Raw genomic sequence first — 22,074 nt, 5'->3', positions numbered from 1 at the left:
ACCCACCTTTGTACAAATTCTGCTAACTACTGCAACTCTCAGGAAACCATGGGTTGATGGTGTGAGGAGGGACCCTATGATAAAGCATGACACCTAAGGGAGGGTGAGGGTCTTCCTCCTAAACATATACTATTGTTAAGTCAGGTTATTTTTACAGCCAATACATTGGAGTAGTTTCATAGACCCTGTGAAACACTTTGTATTCTAATTTAGTTATTCACATTTGGTCTCTTAAACGTCCCCCTTAGACCATTTTGTGTGTATATGTATTTTAGCCATAACACTGTCTAATGTGGGTAGGCAGAGAAATGTGCCTATACTGCGCAGAACTACCACCGTATATGGAATAAGCCAACATCTAAGCACAATCAAACACGTAAGGCAAATACCCTCTGTGCTCTGCCTATTTTCCATTGTGCTGTGTTATGTTGTTGAGCCTTGACCCAGCAACACCTTCAAAGAAACAGATCAGATCAGATCAGATCAGAATAAGCTTTATTCGGTATGCAGTGCACAACCATATAGGCGTTCACAAGTCAACATGTTAAAATCATCACAGATATTAATACATGTTAATAATATTGTCCTGTCATTTGTCAGTTGCACATTTTATGGGATTTAGTATAAAATTTAACATATAGTAAAAATACATAGGCCAGAGAGTCTTTCTTTTGCAGCCTGGTATAATCGATTTCGCTGTCTATATATAGAAAATGGTGGTCAAATCACAAAAAGAGTAGGTTGTTCTTGGCAAAAACCATTAAGTGCAATTTACGCAATAAAGTGCTTATTTGCTCTAAGGTCCGTGATGTGCAAAATTCGCTAGTTTACAGCCTTCAAAAGGAATTTGACATTCCAAAGAACTTTCTTAAAGTTGGTAAATGGACTAAAGAAAGATGTGCAAAAGTAGGCAACGATGTGCAAATTACGCAAATTACATCAGGCAGTAGTCGTGAATATTTCTAGAAGCAGCTACGTCTAGGGTTCCCTGGGTGCTACCTGCTATACCCAAAAATGAATGATAAAATTTCGTGCTACCTGCTATAACCAAAAATGAATGATAACATTTTGTACACAGTAAAATAGTCTGGATGATGAGATGGAATCAATGCAAATATCATATGATACAATACGTATTCGGATCAATTAAAAATGCTTGTCTTTTAAAACTTTTAAAATAGTAGAAATACATCTTCACTTAGTTTACAAGTTCTTTCTGTGCCTAATGCAAAATTTTAGAAACCTTGCTATACTTATAGCTGTAAGGTCTGAGTTCAAAAGCTGGAGAGTCATAAAAGCAGGGCGACATTGGCGAAGACCCAAGGTTTTTAAAATCGGGATCAGCCATCGCCTTCGGGGTTCGACATAAAATTTACAGAAGAGGGTCACATGGAGAAGCGATTGTGAAGAAATATCATCACATGGGCAAACGATTAAGTTCCTAGACCAGTCATTTGGCAATGGGAAGGTTACAAAGCGATGAAAAATATTTAATCTAAATCGGGTCAACAGAAATTTATCAAAACTAGATGAGTTCAGAGTTAGGTAAGGCTGGATCGTGGTTGTTGTTTGAGTTATCAGTGAGTGCTGGACTGAGATTTTATTTGCTTCAGTAGTCAGACGAAGGTCTGCTAAGTGGTTTAAGCATCGTTTCTTTAGCATTTTTCTCTAGATCCTGGACATTTCTTGGGGATTATGATAGCAATTCTCTATACCCAAATCATAGAAGAACTTCCTAACATATTCCAGCCATGGGATCTTTGTAGCTTGCTCTGACTTAGCACAGTCTGTCACAATTGCTTGGTTGAAAGTTAATTTATTAGACGTCCAAAGGCGATGCCATAAAAGAACTGGTTGCATCCGAATGATGTCAGAGATGTAGGGTATACCCAGTTCTATGTGGCAACTATAAGTGGACGTACTTTGGGGAACGGCAAGGAGAAATCCTAGGAAACTGTTTTCAACCTTCTGGATAGAGTCGACTTGCACATATCCCCAAACCCCTGCTCCACATATGGCTGTGCTAACGCATTTAGCTTGATATATACGTAGCAACTCTTGGGGAGGTCTTTTACCAAGTCTCTGGGTGAAAGTTACTAAAGCCATAGTAGCTTTTAAAAACTGCAATTTTTTCACCTCAACTGCCCTTTTCCAGGTACCCTTTTCATCTATCAGAACTCCCAAGTAGGGATAAGTGGGAGTGTTATCAATTCTGGAATTATTTATATAAATATCATTTCCCTTTCTCAGCTTTTTTCCAGAGGTCATAATGAAGGTCTTTTTTATATTAATTTGTAGATCTAAATTCGACATAAAAACATTATAACGGTTAAGGGAGGGCTGCAGTTCAAGCGGAGTACGAGTGATAATAACAGTGTCGTCCGCATATAAGAGTGCGGGGATTGGGCGATTCTGGACAAGGGGAAGGTCCTGACTCCCGTCCAACATTGCTGTTTCCAAACCATTTGTATATAGAGTAAATAGGAAGGGAGCCAGGACACAGCCCTGTCTTACTCCCCGCTCCACTTTAAAAGGTGCGAATAGCTGGCCCCCCACTCCCTATCTCATCTTGCCGTTGCGTTTAAATACATTTCTCGCAGATAGTTGACCAGTAGAGAGTCAACCCCCATTGAAGTCAGGATGTCCCAAAGTTTTGCATGGCCCACGCAGTCAAAGGCTGCAGTGAGATCTACATATGCCATGTGTAGTCTACCGCCCTTCATATCTACATACTTGCCTCTCAGTAATGAGAGGTTTAAGACCTGCTCAATTGTACCGAGGCCCTCCCTAAAGCCGTACTGGAGGTCAGATATGATGTTATTATCTTCCTTCCAGTGCTGCAGGCGTTCTAACAAGATGCGACCCACCACCTTTCCCAGCGAATCTAATAGGGAGATGGGGCGGTAGCACGTTGGGCTGTTGCGATCGCCCTTTTTAAAAACCGGGACCAAGATGGACTCCGACCAAGAATCCAAAAGTCCAACCTTTCCAGTAGCTTCTAGGACCCTAAATAGGAGCGGTGCCCATAAATCCATTTTAAACTTGTATAGATCCACAGGGACCCCATCCGGGCCCGGTGCCTTCCCCAGTCTACTTGCGGTCAGGGCCAGCTGGATTTCCATCAAGGTGAAATCTAAGGCCAATAGTGTTGGGGTTGCACTTGGGGTTCTGGGCCCTATAGGACCAGATGGTTGGATAGTGTCGGCTCTTAGGCCAAACATCTGCGAGAAATGAGTTATCCAGTCAATTTCAGAGATTGTGACCTCGATGTTATTACACTCTCTTGGGCCAGAGAGAAATGATGAGCTGATTACTTCCCAGAATGCTGTGGTGTCATTTGTTTTACAAGCATTATGTAAGGCGGCCCAGTGTTCCTCTTTTAGTTCTCTCTTCCTCTGACGGAGAGTTTTATTATATGTTTTCCTTAGTTGATTAACCACCGCATTGTCTCTAGGAGATTTTTTAAGAGCTATTTTGAGGACGGAATGCGCTTTAGACCAACTTGTATTGAACCAGCTAATGTTGGGCTTTCTTTTCCCCTTAGATATTGTGGTTAGAGCATCGTTTACGGATTTAGTTATGATTTTAAAATTATCTACAATCTCCTTAGGGGATGAGCCTTCCGCTAAACATAGACTGATTGCAGTCGAGGATGTTCTAACAATCTTTTCTGTTCGTTTTTCAGGGTCTGAGCGGGCCCACTTTATTGCATACCAGTTTTTCCTATTCATTGTAAGGTTTTTATCCTGGTACAGAGTCATTGGGCTTTGTTTACCTCCTGCCAGTTGCATAGTAATGGAGAATGGGAAATGGTCGCTGTAGGCAAAATCGTGCGTTGTAAAGTTAGTAATAAGTTTAGAGGCACTATTTGCCATAAAGATGAAATCGATACAGCTAGAAGCCTCTCTACCAAAGAATGTTGGACTGAATTCAACAGTAGGGGTTAATAGCTCGTTTGCAAAGGCCATTTGAAGGAGGGAGATGGTCTCATTCATATACTCTCCTTTATGAGAGTGGGAGAAATGAGTAATAATGTTGGGGGTCTAAAAAGCCACAGGTGGTGTTTTTATTTCTTTCGCAGAGGGACAGGTTGAAATCGCCACCCCAAATGATTATGGGATTTTTCTCATAATTATTATTGAGATATTCTAAGAGGAAATGCCGAATTTCCTTTATCAACTCCGCTATTTTAGTGTCCTGAATATTATTATGAAAATTAACCACCACTATTGGAGCTGATTTATTTAGTGTTATTAAGATTATCTGATAGTTTTCCGCATTCTTTAGAGAGCTTGTTTCTCTGACTGGAAATAGATTTGAGATGTAGATCACCAACCCGCCTTTAGCTCGCCCTGAGGCTGAAGCAAGTGCCGGTGAAAAGAATGTTTTATATCCGCTTAGATGGACTGAGAATACTGCCCATGTCTCTTGAAAGCACAGGATGTCATAACACCGCACAAATGTTAACCATCCTTCTAGATTAAGCTTCGAATGGAGACCAACAATGTTCCAAAATATTACACTAATGGTTGACCCTCTTAAGGAGTTAACTTTGGCCTGTAATGATGTGTTTGGACAGCTTCATTCTCTGCCAGGGTTACTGTGTGTTGGAGAAGTCACAGTAAATACTGTGGGGGTTTATTTCTAGGAATCTTAGTTGGTTGGTCTTGTGGACTGATTTTGAAGAGGAAATTTCTTGAACCTGCTCGGTAAGGAGCGAGACGGGTTTAAAGGACGCCGTTAGCGGGGTTACTAAAGATGGAATGGATAAAAGTGGGTTACGGGTTAGTGTCCAATGTTCAACACTGCTTTCGCACTCAGAGTTAGGATAAGCTAGTAACAAGGTTGGATGTCAGTCTATCTCCTCTAATGAAGACAATAGATCAAATCTATTTTCTGTTAAGATGGAGCATTTGGTTTCATGGTGGAATTAACAGCTGGTCTATAGAAGAAACCAAGTGGGACAGACAGGATTGTTGTGGGACAGACAGGATTGTTGTGGGAGTTAAGGATGCTTCCTCTTAGTTGGCTAGTAGGGAACGAACTAATGTGGGGGAATTGAAATTTATGACAACACAGTCGCCCTTAATTGTTTTTTGAGTTGGACCCACCCACCCTACTCTGCGAACAATAAGGATTTGTTTAGTGTTCTGATGATGAAAATGTTTATATTTTCTTAACCAGTCCAAAACTTTGTTCCGGAGTGACAGCCAAGACTCTGTCGCTCCTTGTTTCCGTGGTGAAACGCCCGTAAGTACTAGGACATAAGGGCAGAATGCGGGTGGGAGGTTTAGAGTTTCTGTGTTTGGTCGGGCCATGCTGTTAACCGAATTAAGGTGAGCCTTAATCTGCCCAGGTTTGCCTGAGTTCTCATTTCTTTCTATGACCTTCTGTATAGTTCTCTGATTTAGGGGGATTTGTTTCTCTAAATGGGGTACCTTGGGGATATCAGGCCTAACCTCATTGCTCGGGTGGTTAAGATGATCCCTGCGTGCTGATACAACTTTATTTTTATTGGGGATCAGATTGATAGCTTTGAGACGATCCCTGATTAAATCAACGTCCCCTTTCATTTGAGCCAACTTAGTTTCTATGCGAGCAAATTTTTCTTCAAAACGGAAGACAATAGAGAGGTCATTTCACCAATTTTCTGTTCTAAAATATTTTTTACAATGCCTTCCATTTGTTTCCCTAGGCTTTGTAAGGATACTCCGGGCTTGTTGGTAGGGGAGCGTACCTGAGCTTCAGGGTTAAATTGTCCCTCACCTGTTTGAGTACCCAGTGTGCTCATCCCAACCCTCTTAGTTACTTTACCCTCTTTGGCCAACTTGCCTCACTTCTGTTTGATGCCTGTATCAGTGCCTATCTTTTGTTTGGTTTGTCCCCGGGTCTGTGGGCTTTTCTCTTTTGTGGTTGTGGTGTTAGGATCCTTATCCCGTACATCAGGTGATATTGATAAAAAAGTCCTCTCCCGGGGAAGAGATTATTAAAGATGGTGTGTTCTTTGGTGGTAGTGGGCCGTTGAATTCCTCCTCCCTGGGTAAAGGAAGTTGTGAGGGATCAAATGAGAGTTTACGCTGTGTTAATTGAATCTCACGGTTAATTAGAGATTCTGCTCTCAATAGATAGGCATCTAGAGTAACCGCGGTATTTTGCGTTTTTTCATCAGTGGTATCTCTCTATGGAATACTTAACAGACAATTCTAAGGACTAAATATACAGAGTTTAAAAGTCAAAAATATACCTATTGACTCAGGGCCAAGGTTCATCAGAAATGACGGAAACTTTAATGTCCACTTCAGAGCAGTTCTTCCCAGGTGACTTTGTAGTTCAACTCCAAGGGGATGGGCCCTGCCCTGTCTCGGACTGCCCCGGACGGCCAAAGACGGCCCGCCCTTTGCCCGGGCTTAGCCCGGCGCCCGCGCACGCGCGTCCCACGTGGCGGGGGCGGCTTGCTGGTTAAATACCTTCCGGCGGGGAGGGGCTGGCAGTCCGTCGCGGCTCCCACTGGCTCCTGGTAGGTGTAGGCGCAGTCTCTATGTCAGCGCGCCACTCCGGCGATGCGTCTCCCGCGGAGCGGGAGGCGCGAGCTGTTTTGAAAGCCCCCGGCGGTGAGGGGAGGGGCTGGCAGTCCGTCGCGGCCCCCACTGGCTCCTGGTAGGTGTAGGCGCAGTCTCTATGTTAGTGCGCCCCTCCGGCGATGCGTCTCCCGAGGAGCGGGAGGCGCGAGCAGTTTTGAAAGCCCCCGGCGGGAGACCCCCCCAGTTTTTTAATCCCACTTAAAGCCCTGCAGCTAGCTGTATATCAAAGTAGTGTTTGTTACAAACACACCAGGGAAAATTGCTAATTATGTCATCCAATACTACCACAGTCAATGCATCACTGTAGTATGCCCTTCCACTGCCACCGTCAATACACTCTAGAATATTTCATGACCATCCGGAGGCTTTCCGACTGACATCAATGGTTTATACTCTGACAGCCTGATTTCAATCTAGTCGGTCGGAAATTAAACTAGGCGGTCATTCCGGCTGGCTTCCAATGGGCTATGAGCTCATCAGCCAATCGGAACCAGCACGTAACCCCTATACGGCAGTGTTTCCTCAGTCGGGTTTACGATGTCGGTTTCTGACAGGCTTTCCATGTCAGGCTTTCTGACATGGAAAGACTGTTGGAATGTGTCTTTGGTAGCCCCTAGCAGGGCCCCCTTCTCCCTGTGGCCTCTTGTTGGGAGCCAAGGGGGCATCTATGGTGCCTCCTTGTTAATCCCTGCACCGCATGGCAGGCACCAAGAGATGCTGTGGGCAAGTAGGGACTATGCCACACCTTTTGTGACACTGTCCTCGGGTCCACAACGTTTGGCAAGAAACTCTAGATGGCATTGATAAAATGTATAAAACTACACTTCCTAGGTTCCCAAGCTATGTCCTACTGGGCCTTCCTAATGCCCTGACCTATTTACTTTAATTTTTAATTTAATTTTATGTGCTGCCAAACAGACTCTCCTTGATCACTGGGGTGCAAACAAAATACCAAATCCTACCAATTGGCTCCATAGAATCTGGGACATTTTCGGGATGGAAAAACTTACAGCGGTTTCTGAGAACCGGTTACCTCAATTTGATAACACCTGGGGTCCTTGCATACAATACCTTACAGAGGAATTTAGAGAACTGACATGTCGGGCATACCTGCCTGTACTTTGCCTCTTGCCAACAGAACACTCTGCTGATTGATTGGTTCAGCCACCCTAGCGTTCAACCCCACACCACATCGCACATGATTATACATACCATTGAGTGGATGCAGCCTTAATAATCGAAAGCAGTATACTACACTGTCTATACACTCCTGATTCCTACACCCCCTTCACTTTTACCCCCCTCTGCTTACTATGTCCTTGCTCGTTTTTTGTCGTCACCTGCCTATGGATGTAGGTGAGCTACTTTGTAATGTCTTTCCTTTTTCATGTTCTACGAAAATAAGACAAGATTTAAACCTACAAGTAAGAGGTTTTTTTAGCAGGAGGACTATGTGCCAGGAGAACTCCAGGACAAGAAAGGGGTTTATGTGCTCCAACAATACCCACCTCTGGACACAGACACCTGCATGTGAGACCAAACAGAGGAGATGGAGAGCCAACCACATCCTGATGACTGTCTACGCATGCTTCAGGACAACTGCATTCCACAGTCTTAATGCCGCAACCTCCTAGGTTTCAGCATTCCACGTCTTCGAGAGATTCATGCAGAGGGGTTGCCTTGAGCGGGCAGTAGGAGGTTTTTGATTGGTAGGACTCTGTGTGACATGGATTCCAGCTCAAGGAGGCGTCCAAGTGCCCTGTCAACACCCAGCTCAGAGACATAAACACCTGTCTGAGGCACCAAACTTGGATGATGGAGAGACACAATCAGATCCTGACCAATGTCCACACATGCTCTAGGATTTCTTTATTTATTTGCAATAGGGACTTCTCTGGGTGATGAGGGAAGACAGGGCCAGAATACATGTTTATGTTCTGCACTTTACACAGGTCCTTGGTAAACAAGGAACCAGTGTTTCCGTCAGGGCATAGTTAAGCATCTACGGACTTCCCAACACGATTTGCCCACTAGCCCCAGGGCTTCATTTGTAAAACAAACTAATAAGTGCCAGGGCTCTCATCAGGAGGCCACTGCAGCTTGCACCATCCATTGCCCCTATCAGCGCTGCCAGTGTCAGTACAAGTACAACTCACAACCACCACACTCCTACAAGTGTGACAATTGAGACTACTACAGGCCCCTAAAGCTATAAGAATGGCTTGGGCTGCATGCATTAGTCATTTTTAATGTACATTGAATTAATAAACAACTGTTTTTTTCTCCTCATTTCTAAATAAAAAAAACAGTGCCGCCATGCGGCAGACTGTCATCAGTGCTGGTGTTGACAACCAAGTGCTGGTGCCGGGCACCGTAAACCACCAGCTCAAATTAAGCACTGAAAAGCCCCCATACCCAACCTGATCCTGACCCCAACCAAGGCCTGTCGCAAATAAGGTTATCAAGAAAATTTCTCTCACAGAAGATAAAGCCGCTTTTGCACACAGGAGCCATGCATGAATGACTGGGCAGCTCCAAATCATTTGGGTCACAGGCATACTTCGAACTGGGGCACTCTAGGAAGTCTAAAGAAGCCTTTGTAAGGAATCCTGCCAGCCATACCCCATCTTCCACCATGGCTGAGAAAGAACTACGGGAGCTCATGCCGGCTATGTGGAGTTGGAAATGAGGACATTGAACATATAATATGCTCTTGCATTAAGCTGAATGAGGAAAGGGTTGACCTGCTAAAAACTCACTTTAAAGAACGAGGCATACGTACCCGGAGACAAGCAGTACTTGCATGCTTCAACCCAAGGGACCCACAACTAAATGGGAAGCTTGTTAAGGTCCTGCTTCTAGTAGCATCCAAGCAACGGACGCTTGGTACTGCAACCAGCGTATAGTCCCCAGATGCTCTGAGCAAATGAACTTTGGACACTCCGTACTTTTTAATTTACTCATGCATGTATTGACACCTAAAAAATCTTATAATAGAGTATCGACCGAAAAGTCAATTTACAAAAATTTTTTATTAGAATGTATTATTGTAATGGTTTTAATTAATCAAAAAACAATACATGTTTTTCTTACTTACTTACCCTCTGTGGATGTGAACAACCTACACATTACCATAGACATATCCCAAACCACTCACTGCACATCGTCACATATCACAATGCTTCATTTGTGTTTCCCCATTCAAATATGTAAACATGTGGTACAACTTCTCCGGCATTCCCTTAACCCCTTGACCGCAGCAAAAATTCCGCCGCGGTGCGGGTGAATTATGGCGTGGGCGTGGTTCGGACGGCCCCCTGCCGTCCTCCGCACACGCCCACCGTGACGTCGGACGGCCACCGGCCGTCCGACGCATGGAAGGGGTTAAGCGATAAATACCTTTTGCACTTAGCTTTATGCTGTGTGTCATCTCATAAATACTTGCTTCCTATACATGGGAATATGTTCTATAAGCCATGAAGTGTGCGAACCTTCAGGACATCACATTCAGACATCCATCAATAGGTATACTCACATAGAATGCACAAGGAAAACAAACTCTAGTATGACAATGTAACAGCAAAACTGCATTCAAAAGACTTTTCTATATGAGACTATGGGAAGGGAATCTGGGTATGAATGTGGGAATTTTCAACTGAAAAATGTCCAGAGAGAAGGATAATCTAAACAAAATAATCAATGAGTTCTGTTAAGGTGTTGAAACTTGGAAGGGAGTGTGCAAATTAAGACAGGTTTCTGCAAAAGGGAAAATGTTGATTAATTACTGAAAAATGGATAGAAGGATTTTAGCGATAATTGCTAACAAAAACCACACACTCATAGAAGAGTAAGGCCATTGCAAAGTTATAACAAGCATTGGCATAGCCAATAGGTCTCGCCTTTGGGACCTTATAAGTGTTTAGTTATCAAGCACAATATCCTTGGTGCAACAACATCGTGTTGCATGATTAAACACTTATAAGGTCCCAGAGGCGAGACCTATTGACTATGCCAATGCTTGTTGTATCTAGAGCCTGGATGGGCCAGACCGTTGAAAAGCCTGCAGTGGTCATTTTCCATCAGTACTTGCCCTGTTCTGCAGAATATTCATTGAGATGGCCTAAAATGGTGCTGTTTGGAAAGATTGAGGTGGGAGGAGGATATTTACAGCAAGTTAGCGCTCAAAGGACAAGGAAGCACTTGAAACAAGTAGAATTCCTTACTGATACTTAATGCCCCTGTCTGTTTTTTGCCGAGAGCATCCTGGGAGCAGACTTGAGCACTCGACATTGTAGTCAGGCAGAGAGGCCCAGCTCCCCAGTGCTTGTGGGGCTTCCTGGGCTTACTGTTGACCCCGACTTCTGACAGTAGTAGAAGCCATGAGAGAAAAGGGGCTGCACGGCTTGGGCCCAGTATTGAGTAACCGGCCTCCTCGGTGTCCTGCTGAGCGCCAATTACACTGTCGGTTAGGGGCTTGCAAAATTACAGTGAAGCAGAATAATTCTTTAGCGTGCTATCCTGGCGTGTGAGAAGAAGGATCATTTGTGTGTGGGCGCCGGCGGCTGGGAAAGGGCTGTTTGCTGTGTGAGTTTGTACCGTGTGTTGTGCTATCCGCGTTTGCACGCCACTATTCTACAATTTGTATGGCTTTCCGATCACTGTGCACAAGTGTCTATCCCGGGTGTGTGTCTCTGTGTGTGTCACTTCACGAGGATTAGTTCCAATATGTCATTGTAAATATAGGAGCCTGAATTAATAACCTCTGTATGAAAGGTATTTTATAGGCTATTGACTTACCAAGTAGGTAATCAGACCAACAAAAAATGTGTCCCGAAAGGGTTTTCAGTCGCATTTAAAAGAACACTCTTGAAAATCATCACAAGCATAAGAGACATCCCAGATTGAAAAATCAAAAGATTACAAATCATCAAATAATCGCGTAAAATATTGCCCTGCATGTCCAATCCAGACAAAAGTCCCAATGTGAACAAGCATTGGCAACGCAACCGTCCAAGTGAAAGTGATCGCGGGCTGTGAGGGTGCCTGCATACGATGCACTTAATGAGCCATGGCGAGAGGAAAGCCATATGGTGCCTCCGCTCGTAACTGTGCGCGTAGCTGCACGCTCTAGGCCACACAAAAAGCTGTGATCGGCTTTTTAAAGCCCACTCACTAAATGTCTCGCCAGAGTACCGCATGCGCTGTCTCAGGCGAGACTTAAAAACATCTCTAAAATTAGGAATGCCCTAATACTGGCAAAACAGGCACACTTGAGCCCAGCCTCAGAGTAAGTCAAGCACCACACATGGCCAGCCAACGGTACTGCAAGAAAATCCAAAACATGTAATTTGAACTAACACCCTTAAGGAATTAACTTTATATCAATTAATTTAATTCTACACTTAAATTTCATAGAGTGCCCTATGTATCCGGTGGGTGACGGAACCAGGCTCCTGTCAATTAATTCAAAGGATCCCATTAGCCCACAAGGAACAGCTCTCCATCAATATTGCGACTAAAGCCAATATTTGTTTGTCTGTGGAATTTTCATATATAGTGCGAACTAGACCTGAAGGTATCAGAGTGCTTTTCATGAGCACCAGTTATGTTACAGAGGGACACATTCATTAGGTCGAGCATTCAAGACCTCTTGTATCTACTTTAATGTATACTTATATGTGTATTTACTTTGTGGTCTTTTGAAATCAGCCCTAGAACTTGTTTGCTTCCACTTAGGGACTTTTTTTCTGTTCAACAGCCTCTATTTATGTCTCAATAAAAAACAATAACAGAATTGCTTTCTGCTGAGGGACTTTCTTCTTTTAATTTTTCTGGCAACTGCCTCTATTTCACTTTCTTGATAAAAAAACAACCGACAGAGGTCAGTAAAATACCACAATCACATTAGCATTTTCTAGATTCCAGTCCATAGAAATGGTCTTCCAGGAGCACCGGTAGACAATATTGTTTTCAAATATTGTATTTTCAGTGATAAGACCACCGAAGGCCCTGATTTTATATTAAAAACAGAGCTTTGGAATAATATTATTATTATTAATAATTGAGATTTGTAGAGCGCAACTAAACCCGTAGGCGTCAAGGCGCTAGGAGATGGTAAACTAATTGATCAGAAAACGGCAAGGTATGAGTTACAAATATGCTTCTTGAAATAACCAGGTCTTGAGTGCTTTACGAAACAGGGCATGAGATGGGATCCCCTTGAGGTCGTTGGGGAGCATGTTCCAGAGTCTAGGCGCAAGGAAGCAAAAGGCCCTTCCACCCCATCTGACCTTAGATATTCGGGGGACAGCAGGCAGACTTTTGCTAGAAGAGCGAAGTGCAATACCGGGGGTATAGTAGGATACAAGAGTACGGATGGCTTCAGGCCCAGTCCCATTAAGGGCGCGATGCGTAAGGCAGAGAGCCTTAAAGTTAATCTTCGCCTGCATAGGGAGCCAGTGCAGGTTTTTTCTGATAGCCGTGCCTGAAGAGCGTTTCGGGGCGTCCACAACAAACCGGGCAGCCTCATTCTGCACAGTCTGAAGGCGCTGGACCAGACCGTTGCTAATGCCCAAATATAGTGCATTACAATAGTCCAACCTGGATGCTATAATCGCAACTGCAACCTGTTTGCGTGCGTCAGGGGAGAGATAATGAATGATTTTCCTTAAAATCCTTAGAGCACTACAACAGGTAGACACAGTCCTGCTGACTTGTTTGTCAAGCGAGAGAGTGGTGTCCAGAATGACCCCCAGATTGCGGGCAGAAAGGGATGGCGAGGGGCAGGCGCCAAGGGCAGGAGGCCACCAGTCCATTGACCAGGTCTCATTTTTGCCTCCAAAAATGAGGACCTCAGTTTTCTCACACTTACATATCATTTTCCCTACCGGAGTATGGTACAGTTTACATTGATTGCTTATATCTTCTTTATTTTCATAGTACTCCTTGAAAAAGGGCGTTCCCGCCCGAAATGCATTGAAGGGATTAAAGAAACCTGTAAAATAATTGTCAAACACCATGATGATGAAAATGGATGTATGATATGTTGACAAATATCAAATCTTATTGAAAAATCGTCATTGAACTGATATAAACTATGAACTTTAAACATTCAATCAATATTGTTTGGGAGTTTTTCTGACAACCCTAAGGAGTGCCTTATAACAAGGATGCTACTACATATATGTATGCACGACTTTTGACCTCAGTTTTCTCCCCATTCAACTTGAGGAAGTTCTTAACCATCCATCCAGCGACCGCCTCCATACAGTTTTTAAAGTTATGAGCAGTTATGCTCACAGATTTAGATATGGAGACCATGATCTGTGTGTCGTCGGCGTAGGAAAGAACTTCTAGCCCAAAAGATCTTACAAGCCTGGCGAGTGGGGCCACATAGACGTTAAAAAGCGTTGGGCTCAAAGAGGAGCCCTGAGGGACCCCACACTTCACAGGCTTGATGGGTGACATATAATCGCCTAGCTTAACCCTTTGCTTCCGTTGATCAAGGAAGGATGTTAAGAGGCTGAGTGCAGGACCCTCGACTCCCAGTTCGCTGAGTCGGCTAGCCAGAATGGTAGGGGACAGGGTGTCGAAGGCCGCCGTAAGGTCTAGTAGCACCAGTAAGGTGGTCTGGCCGGTGTCGACCTTGGCCCGAATGCTATCGACAACCACTGTAAGCGCCGACTCAGTGCTGTGTGTCCTACGAAAACCGTGCTGTGAGGGATCCAGGGAGTTGGTACTGTCGAGGAAGGCACTCAAATGATGGTTAAGGTGTGCCTCCAAGAGTTTAGAAGGGGCAGGAAGAAGAGTTATGGGACGAAAGTTCTTTAATATCCCAGGGTCCAGAGTGGGTTTTTTCAATAGGGGCTTAACAATGACCAATTTCCAAGAAATGGGATGAACCCCCTCTGAAATGGCCAGATCCATGCCCTCCACCAAAGGGGGCAGAACAACCTGTCTACATTCTTTAAAAACCTTTAAAGGGCAGGGGTCAAGCAGGGACCCGGACTTTAGCTTGTCCAGCAACGTACTGAGATGATCAAAAGTGAGGGGGGGAACTGGGAGAGGGAGTGAAAGGGGGCAGGCATTTGATTTTCAGGAATTAAAGTTGGAAGGGTGGAGGTTAGAGAACTGAGATTGAGGGCTTCCAAGTCTGTGTAAATATCCAGGATCTTCGTATGGAAGAACGTGGAGATATGATCACACAGAGCTTGGGAGGCTGCTATAGGGCCAAGTGTCTGAATAAGGGAAAGGTTATCAACTATTTTGAACAAATCCCTGGGTGACTTAAGCGAGGCCGTTAATTTAGAGTAGTGCACCTTCTTTTCTGTCAGCACTGCAGCTTTATAGCCTTTGAGAAGGATTTATGTTTATCCTTCTCTATGGGGTCCAAGTGTGCCCTCCATAGCCTTTCCTGCCTCCTACATCCTTGTCTGAGAATCCTAAGGGAGTCCGAGAACCAGGGGGCCGAAGGCCGTTTCCTGGCAGAATAGTGTTGCAGGGCTGGCGCAAGAGAATCGACAGCCTCCGCCAGGGTGTTAGAGAAGTCAAGAGCCGCAGCATCAGCATCCCCTCTAGGTCGGGGCTTGAGTATGGATAAGAACGGAGTAAGGGTGTCATTGTTAATCTCCCTAAAATTCCTCCTCAATACCCACTTGGTGTGGTCTGGCTGAGGCCCGGTGGGGAGAGAGAAAGCAAATTCAAGGGGAATGGCAAAGTGGTCCGACCACGACAGGGGAAGGGGGGTGCCAGTCTGAAGACGGGAGTCGTTGGTGAATACACCATCCAAAGTATGCCCAGCTAAGTGGGTGGGACTAGCCAATAACTGCGGCAAGCCACAGGAAGCTAGGGAGTCCAACAGATGGACCGTGTCATGTCTGGGGAACTGGAATTTTCCAAATGGAAATTAAAATCCCCTAGAATAGTTAAACTGGGTCTATCAATATAGGGCTCCAGAATCTTAAGGAGTCCTTGGCTAAAAGCGGACCTGAGGCCAGGGGGTCTGTAAATCAATATCCCAGTGAAGGAGATCGTGGAGGAGGGGTTCAGAGTGAAATGCATCGCCTGAAAAAGTTCGAGCGGGGAGGACAGATGGACAGTCTGGCATTTTATAGAGCTGTGATACAATATCCCCAAACCTCCTCCCACTCGACCCACTCTGTCCATTCTAGCCAGAGCATACCCTTCGGGGATAGCATTTAGTAACTCCGGTTCGGAAGAGTCCGTGGCCCACGTTTCAGTAATAAAAACCCAGGAGGGCTTTCTCTGTGAGATGAATTCCGTAAAGGAGATATTATTTTTAACCAGCGAGCGGGAGTTAATGAGGAAACCCGTATGAACAGCGGTAGGCGAAGGAAATGGCATAATAGAGGAGAGCCGGCAGTTAGCCGTATCCAAGGAGTTATGTTGGATAACTATGTCATTACATCCGCAAACTAGGGCGTTTCTAAGTGTTTCAGGGGCAAAGGAGTGATGGCAGGGCAATTTAGAGGGTTTCAATGCTCGCAGGGCAGAGAAAGAGTATAGGGGTTCGCCTGGAGCGAAAGAGAGCAGGGGAACAGCATACCTGGCCCCTGGCGCTTCCTTGTCGCTGACGGGCGCAGACGGGCTGGACTCTGGCTCGACTCCGGCACGAATGCGGCGCGACCGCTGATCGCGTCCGCTGCGCGGAGCCATAACTGTTTGCTTAAATACTGGCAACTGGAACGCCGAGCCTGGGGTGCCCTACTCAATATGGCCGCTGACGATTTGCACAGCCCACGAGACTCAGCCCTCAGATCGGCCGAGAACCGCCCAGGGTGCGTGAATATGGAGGTTTAAAACTGCATCAACGGAGCAGTGTGCCAAGAATAAAATTGCCCGTGACACAGCAAAGTGCAGTTAAAATGTAGAAAGCGCCACGATAAGGTCCGTGAGCGCAACGTGACAGGGGGGGAGCGGACACAAAGGAACAGCAATACAAGTGAAAAGGTAAAAAGTACTAGAAGCACAAATCTAATAACAACACCTCCCGGCTTCCGCCTCAGGAGAGTTATGAGCAGCAATCTCGCGCCTGCCTTACGAGGGCTGCTTAAATACTGGCGACTAGAATGCCGAGCCTGGGGTGCCCTACTCAATATGGCCGCTGCCGATTTGCGCAGCCCGGGAGACTCAGCCCTCAGATCGTACGAGAACCGCCCAGGGTGCGTGAATATGGGGGTTTAAAACTGCATCAACGGAGCAGTGTGCCAAAGATAAAATTGCCCGTGACACAGCAAAGTGCAGTTAAAATGTAGAAAGCGCCACGATAAGGTCCGTGAGCGCAACATGACAGGGGGGAGGAGCGGACACAGAGGAACAGCAATACAAGTGAAAAGGTAAAAAGTTGTAGAAGCACAAATCTAATAACAACACCTCCCAGCTTCCGCCTCAGGAGAGTTATGAGCAGCAATCTCGCGCCTGCCTTACGAGGGCTGCTTAAATACTGGAGACTAGAACGCCGAGCCTGGGGTGCCCTACTCAATATGGCCGCTGCCGATTTGCGCAGCCCGGGAGACTCAGCCCTCAGATCGGCCGAGAACCGCCCAGGGTGCGTGAATATGGGGGTTTGGTGCGGGGCAGGCGGGGCCGAAGGAACTGACACAGAGGCGGTGCTTGGATGCTTAAGGGATGGTTTTATTTTTATGAACACTTGGCGCTTTCTGCTAGTCAGTCTTTCCCTGGCGAACGCTGCAGGGTCCGTCCTGGTTTGGCGTGAGGGCTCCAGGCTCTTGCGATATCTTCGGCCTCAATATCCCAGGTTGCTCCGAAGGAGTCGTGGCGCCAATGGTAATGAAAAGAAAGAAAAAGAAACCAAGTATCAGGACAACCTTCCTATTGCTCTTTATCTCAAGGGCCGGGAGTGAGGGAAACCAAGTGCGTTAGTGCTCTGAGGTCGCTAGTGAAGAGGGCGATGAGAGGGAGGGGTGCTCGTGATCGGCAGGCAGGATGTATACATTTACACTATATACACTGTGCACTATGAAAGCCGGCACACAAGTCACGAGTGATTCCTCTAGGCAGGAGGATTGCGTCTCCCCACCCAACCCGCTACCTTCCCCCGTACCTGGTTGAGCCACGCTCCTCCCGCGGGAACGTGGCGGGGAGAAACGTAGGAACGGTGGCCTCCTGGCTTGTCGTCGAGGCTCTCGTCTTCCGCACCGTTGTCGTTCGCTTCGTCTTCTTCCTCCGCTCTCGCTTCTCTCCTCTCCTGTCTCTCGTTGTCCACTCCTTCCGCCTCCAGGGATACGCCGTCCGCCGTCTTCCTGGGTCCGCTGGTTCTTGACGGCTCCTGCGTGATGAAGTCGCATCTGGGAGGAGCCGGGTTAAAGGGGCCGTGTAAGTCTTCTTCGTCCAGCCACCACGGGGGTCGTTCGTCCTGTCTCCACTCTTCTGAAGGTGGGGATTGCTGTATAGAGGGTACAAAGGTGGGTGAGAAGGGGACGGCGGACCACCAGCCCTGCAATTCTTCGGGCCCCTCAGTTGTCGGACCCGCCCCGTCACAGGGTTTAAAACTGCATCAACGGAGCAGTGTGACAAAGATAAAATTGCCCGTGACACAGCAAAGAATATACCATTTCCAGCTGAAAGGCAATATTTCTCTCCATGTGCTCCCATACCCGGCGTGTCACACAGTTTGGCGCTTACTTTACCTCCATGTTAAAGAACATTAGATGTTTCAGCAACCCGGCTAATGTGCTGCATAGCTAAATACATATTACGTCCCAAAGGTGAGACCAATCGCACTGCAAATGCTTGTTTTTGTTAGGCACAGGGAGATTAGGTGACTTGTCTGGAATAACAGAATGTTGAGCGTCCCTGCCGAGAATCCAACAGGTGATTCGAACCCGGTGCCCCAGCTCCGAGGTCGACCGTTCTAACCCTTAGGCCACATTCTCTCCCCTATGATCTTTACTCCGACCATGAAAAATCGGGTATTTCTCATTGCAAACGATTCATACAAGATGATGTGCATATACGTTCTACTATAATGTGTGTCATATAAATAAGTGCCGTCAACATGGAGGAAACCGGGAAATGTGCTTCCTACATCACTGATTTTTCCCGGGGCGTTCTAAAAAATATACTATATAGGTGGCATTTCATGTAATGACATCTTCTGTTCTCTTCTTTCCCCACCTTAGCACATGTCGATGTATTTCTGTTTTTAAAGGCTTTGCCTATTAATCATCTGTAATATCCCTTCGTTGCTTTCCCAAACGGATGCTGCCCTAGTCATCTTTCAGGAATTTTACCCTTCTGTATGTTCTCGAAGGATTCTGGAAATCTATCATATAGAGCAGTGTTTCCCAAACTGTGGTCCGCGGACCCCCAGGGGTCCGTGACACATTCCCAGGGGGTCCGCAAACAGCACTTTTAAAAGCACTTAAAAGTTCCTTGAATAATCTGTTGTTTTTGGGAAACAATTAGTGTCAAGATAACTCCAGTGATTAATGTACCTGCTGGGGAGAGATGCGTGTTTTGTTCAGTAGCAGGTTTAACTCATCTAAGATAGCTCAGAGGGTTAATATGCCTGCTGCAAAGAACGTGTACCATGCATATAAAAAAAACAGTTGTTTATGTGCATAGCTCAGTGGGTTACTGCTTTTGTCACAGAGATTCTTATGTGATTGTGCAGTCTATCAGTTACAATCATAATCCAGCACCTTCAGCTATGACCTGCCATCAAACAGCAGCATGCAAACTGCATGGTACACGTTGGTATGCTATCTTTTTCCCCCAGCATTTCACAATTCTCACATTGCCAAAAAGGTTTGTTTGGGTACAATTAAATTGTTATAATTAAAGTAAAAACAAACCACTGTGTTACATTCTGAATCAAGATTTTGTGCTTTTCCAGACCAAGCACTCTGGAAAAAATGCTCACCTGTATGGATGACATGTGAATGTCCCCTTTGCATTATGTAACAAAATATTTTCTATACACTGATTTACACACATACGATTTATTGTCACTGTATGTGTGTGATGTAAAGTGCTCTGACACCTACACTTGTATGAGAGATGCTATAAAACAAATGAAATACATGTAACAGCGGGGCTATTGAGAAAAGAGAGGCACTGTTGGAGGGTGATAGTGAGGATTCATGGAAGAGCCCCAAAAAGATTGTTCTATTGGTGCATAGTGAGGTTATCATTTACTATGTTTTAAAAACAAATACAATTCAATACATAATGACAAATGTGTTGCAGACTGCACCATTTTTCCCCAAATTTTCTTGGTGAGGGCGCCCCTCAAAGTTTGCCTCGCAGTGGTCAGGCTCACTCACTGCACTCAGGGGCCGATTAGGATGGCGGACGGATCGCCACCCCCATGCAGGCGGTGGCGATCCGCCCGACATCCGTGACCGTCCGCCACCTATTTCCCCCCCGCCATATTACAATGGCGGGGGGACCGCGGCGGACAGAAACACCGTCTGCCGTTTTTCCGCCCCAGTCACCTTGCGGCCGGGGCGGAAAAGGGTTTATATGGCTGGCGGTGTCTTCCAGACACCGCCAGCCATATTAGGATGGCCTCATGCAGATGCCTTTCCGTGGCGGCAATGCTGCCACGGAAAGGCATGCGGTCTTTACTTTGGGGGCCCCCTGCTGGGCCCCCATGGTGAAGGCGAGAGGGGGGGTGGACATGGGGGTACCTGTGGTACCCCCCTGCATTTGCATACACAAAACGGCAGGCATCGCGCGGTGCCTGCCGCTTTGTGTATGCAAATGCATGCCTGCATTTTTAACATTGCTTTTAGCACCTCCCGCCGCAATGTTAAAAATGCATGATGCGCCCGCCAGTGTGGCGGGCGCATCATAATTCTCACGTGGCAGATGTTCCCGTTTTCCACAGGGATGGCGGGCGGGCAAAGTCCATCCGCCATCCTAATCAGCCCCTTAGTACTGGGACTGGCCTGACAACATTTGCCAGGGTTGCATTGGATTTCCAGTCTAGCCCTGACAGGAGCCTCATTCTGCGAATTAGAACCAAATATTGAAAAGATAGTCGCCGAGATGCAGCACTAACCATTCCATTAAAAGTTTTCGATTTTGCTAATTCTTCCTATATACAATATTAAGATCTTTAGAGATTCGAGTATTTGTTTGGTGTGACAAGTGTGTTTTCTATTTTCAAACTACTGTTTTAATGTTGGAAATTTAAATCGTACAAATTGTTTGGGGGTCCTCGGCTTCCAGTAGTGACTCAATAGGGGTCCTCAGGAGTCAAAAGTTTGGGAACCACTGATATAGAGGTAATAATCAACCGGAAAGATAACCACCAGCCTGAGACCTGTATCGATCCGGGTTCGCGCCCTGCACCGGATAGTTGCTATAATGGCGATTGTGAGTGGATATATGTAGCAGGAATGTATTTATTATTTTTCTCGCTCCCACGGATTTTTTTTAAGTATTTTTTCTGAATACTGCGATGAATTATGACCTCACATTCCTCCTGCTCGAAGTACCAATAACCTGACACTACTATACACAATCTCCCCGCCTACATTGAATGCCCCCCAGTCTCCCCCACTCACCTCTCCTGCTGCCCCGGCTCTGCTCCCGTCTCCGGCGCGAGGCGGGGTGACTTTTAATAAAGGCACGAGGTCTCCCCGCCCCTCTCTCAGGACTAGGCAGCTCGGGCTCGCACGCAGTCAAATAACTAAACATTTAGTTTACAAATTAGCTCCGACCTGTATTCAAAGTGAGTCAACATTGACTTTCCCTGACTTTGAGGAAGGCCTGGTTCTTTTGAACGGCCAAAAACGTGCAGAGAAGCAGGGACCGCGCGCCTGAAAGGAGGGGAGGGGTGGGGTGGAGTCAGTCACACATCAGCATGTCTGACGTGTGGCAGGATAGTCCACCTTAAGATCGACACCCGAATAACCTTCTACCAAAATATACTGTATAAAATATCTACAAGGTAAGCACATGCAGGGCAGAAAGGTTTACTGTACTTCATCATCATCATAAAATCTTTATTCGGTTGACAAGAAAAAACAGAAAAGAGTGCAAAGCACATATATATAAAATCATCTCAATAATACATTTTCACATAAAAAAGAAAATCAGTAAAAAGAGACCCAGGACAGTAGAATCAGAGGAAAAACGAATCGGGTCACAACCTCCTGGACCTCAAAGCAGCTCATAAGAAACATAAAACAACAAGCATTACACATTTATTAGAGTGCATCTGCAAAAAATCCAGGGCCGGCTGCACTTGAGAAAAATGCAGGGGCTTTAACAAGCTTCCAGGGCTAACTAAAATAACAGCAAAACATGACGAAGTGTAGGGTGTCCTGTGGAGACTTATTGTCGCAGCCGTAGGGCAGCCTACAATCAGGCAAAGCCCAAACACTTGCAGCAGCCAAGAGATGGTGAAGCGAGTTGAACCTGAACCTGGCTAAAAGAAACCTATCTCGCTGGTGGACGAAACTGGACTAGATAAGTCTCTATGCCCTGCACAGTCTTCAGG

General features: G+C 45.8%; 1 protein-coding gene across 1 annotated transcript in view; it reads right to left on the bottom strand.

Annotated features, from left to right (window-relative positions):
- Positions 1 to 18,256, bottom strand: part of LOC144797850 (uncharacterized) — a 192,900-nt gene extending 174,644 nt beyond the window's left edge. The window contains exons 1-2 of the mRNA XM_078668657.1: positions 18,251 to 18,256; positions 17,665 to 18,006 (exon numbers count right to left, since the gene is read on the bottom strand). Of these exons, the coding sequence (XP_078524783.1) occupies positions 17,665 to 18,006; positions 18,251 to 18,256 (348 nt within the window). The remainder of the gene's footprint in view (positions 1 to 17,664; positions 18,007 to 18,250) is intronic.
- Between the last annotated feature and the right edge of the window lie 3,818 nt (positions 18,257 to 22,074).

Source organism: Lissotriton helveticus, chromosome 12 (assembly GCF_964261635.1).
Source record: "Lissotriton helveticus chromosome 12, aLisHel1.1, whole genome shotgun sequence".
Lineage (NCBI taxonomy): Eukaryota > Metazoa > Chordata > Amphibia > Caudata > Salamandridae > Lissotriton > Lissotriton helveticus.
Note: the sequence above shows the minus strand (reverse complement) of the source record. Positions and strands in the feature narration are given on the sequence as shown.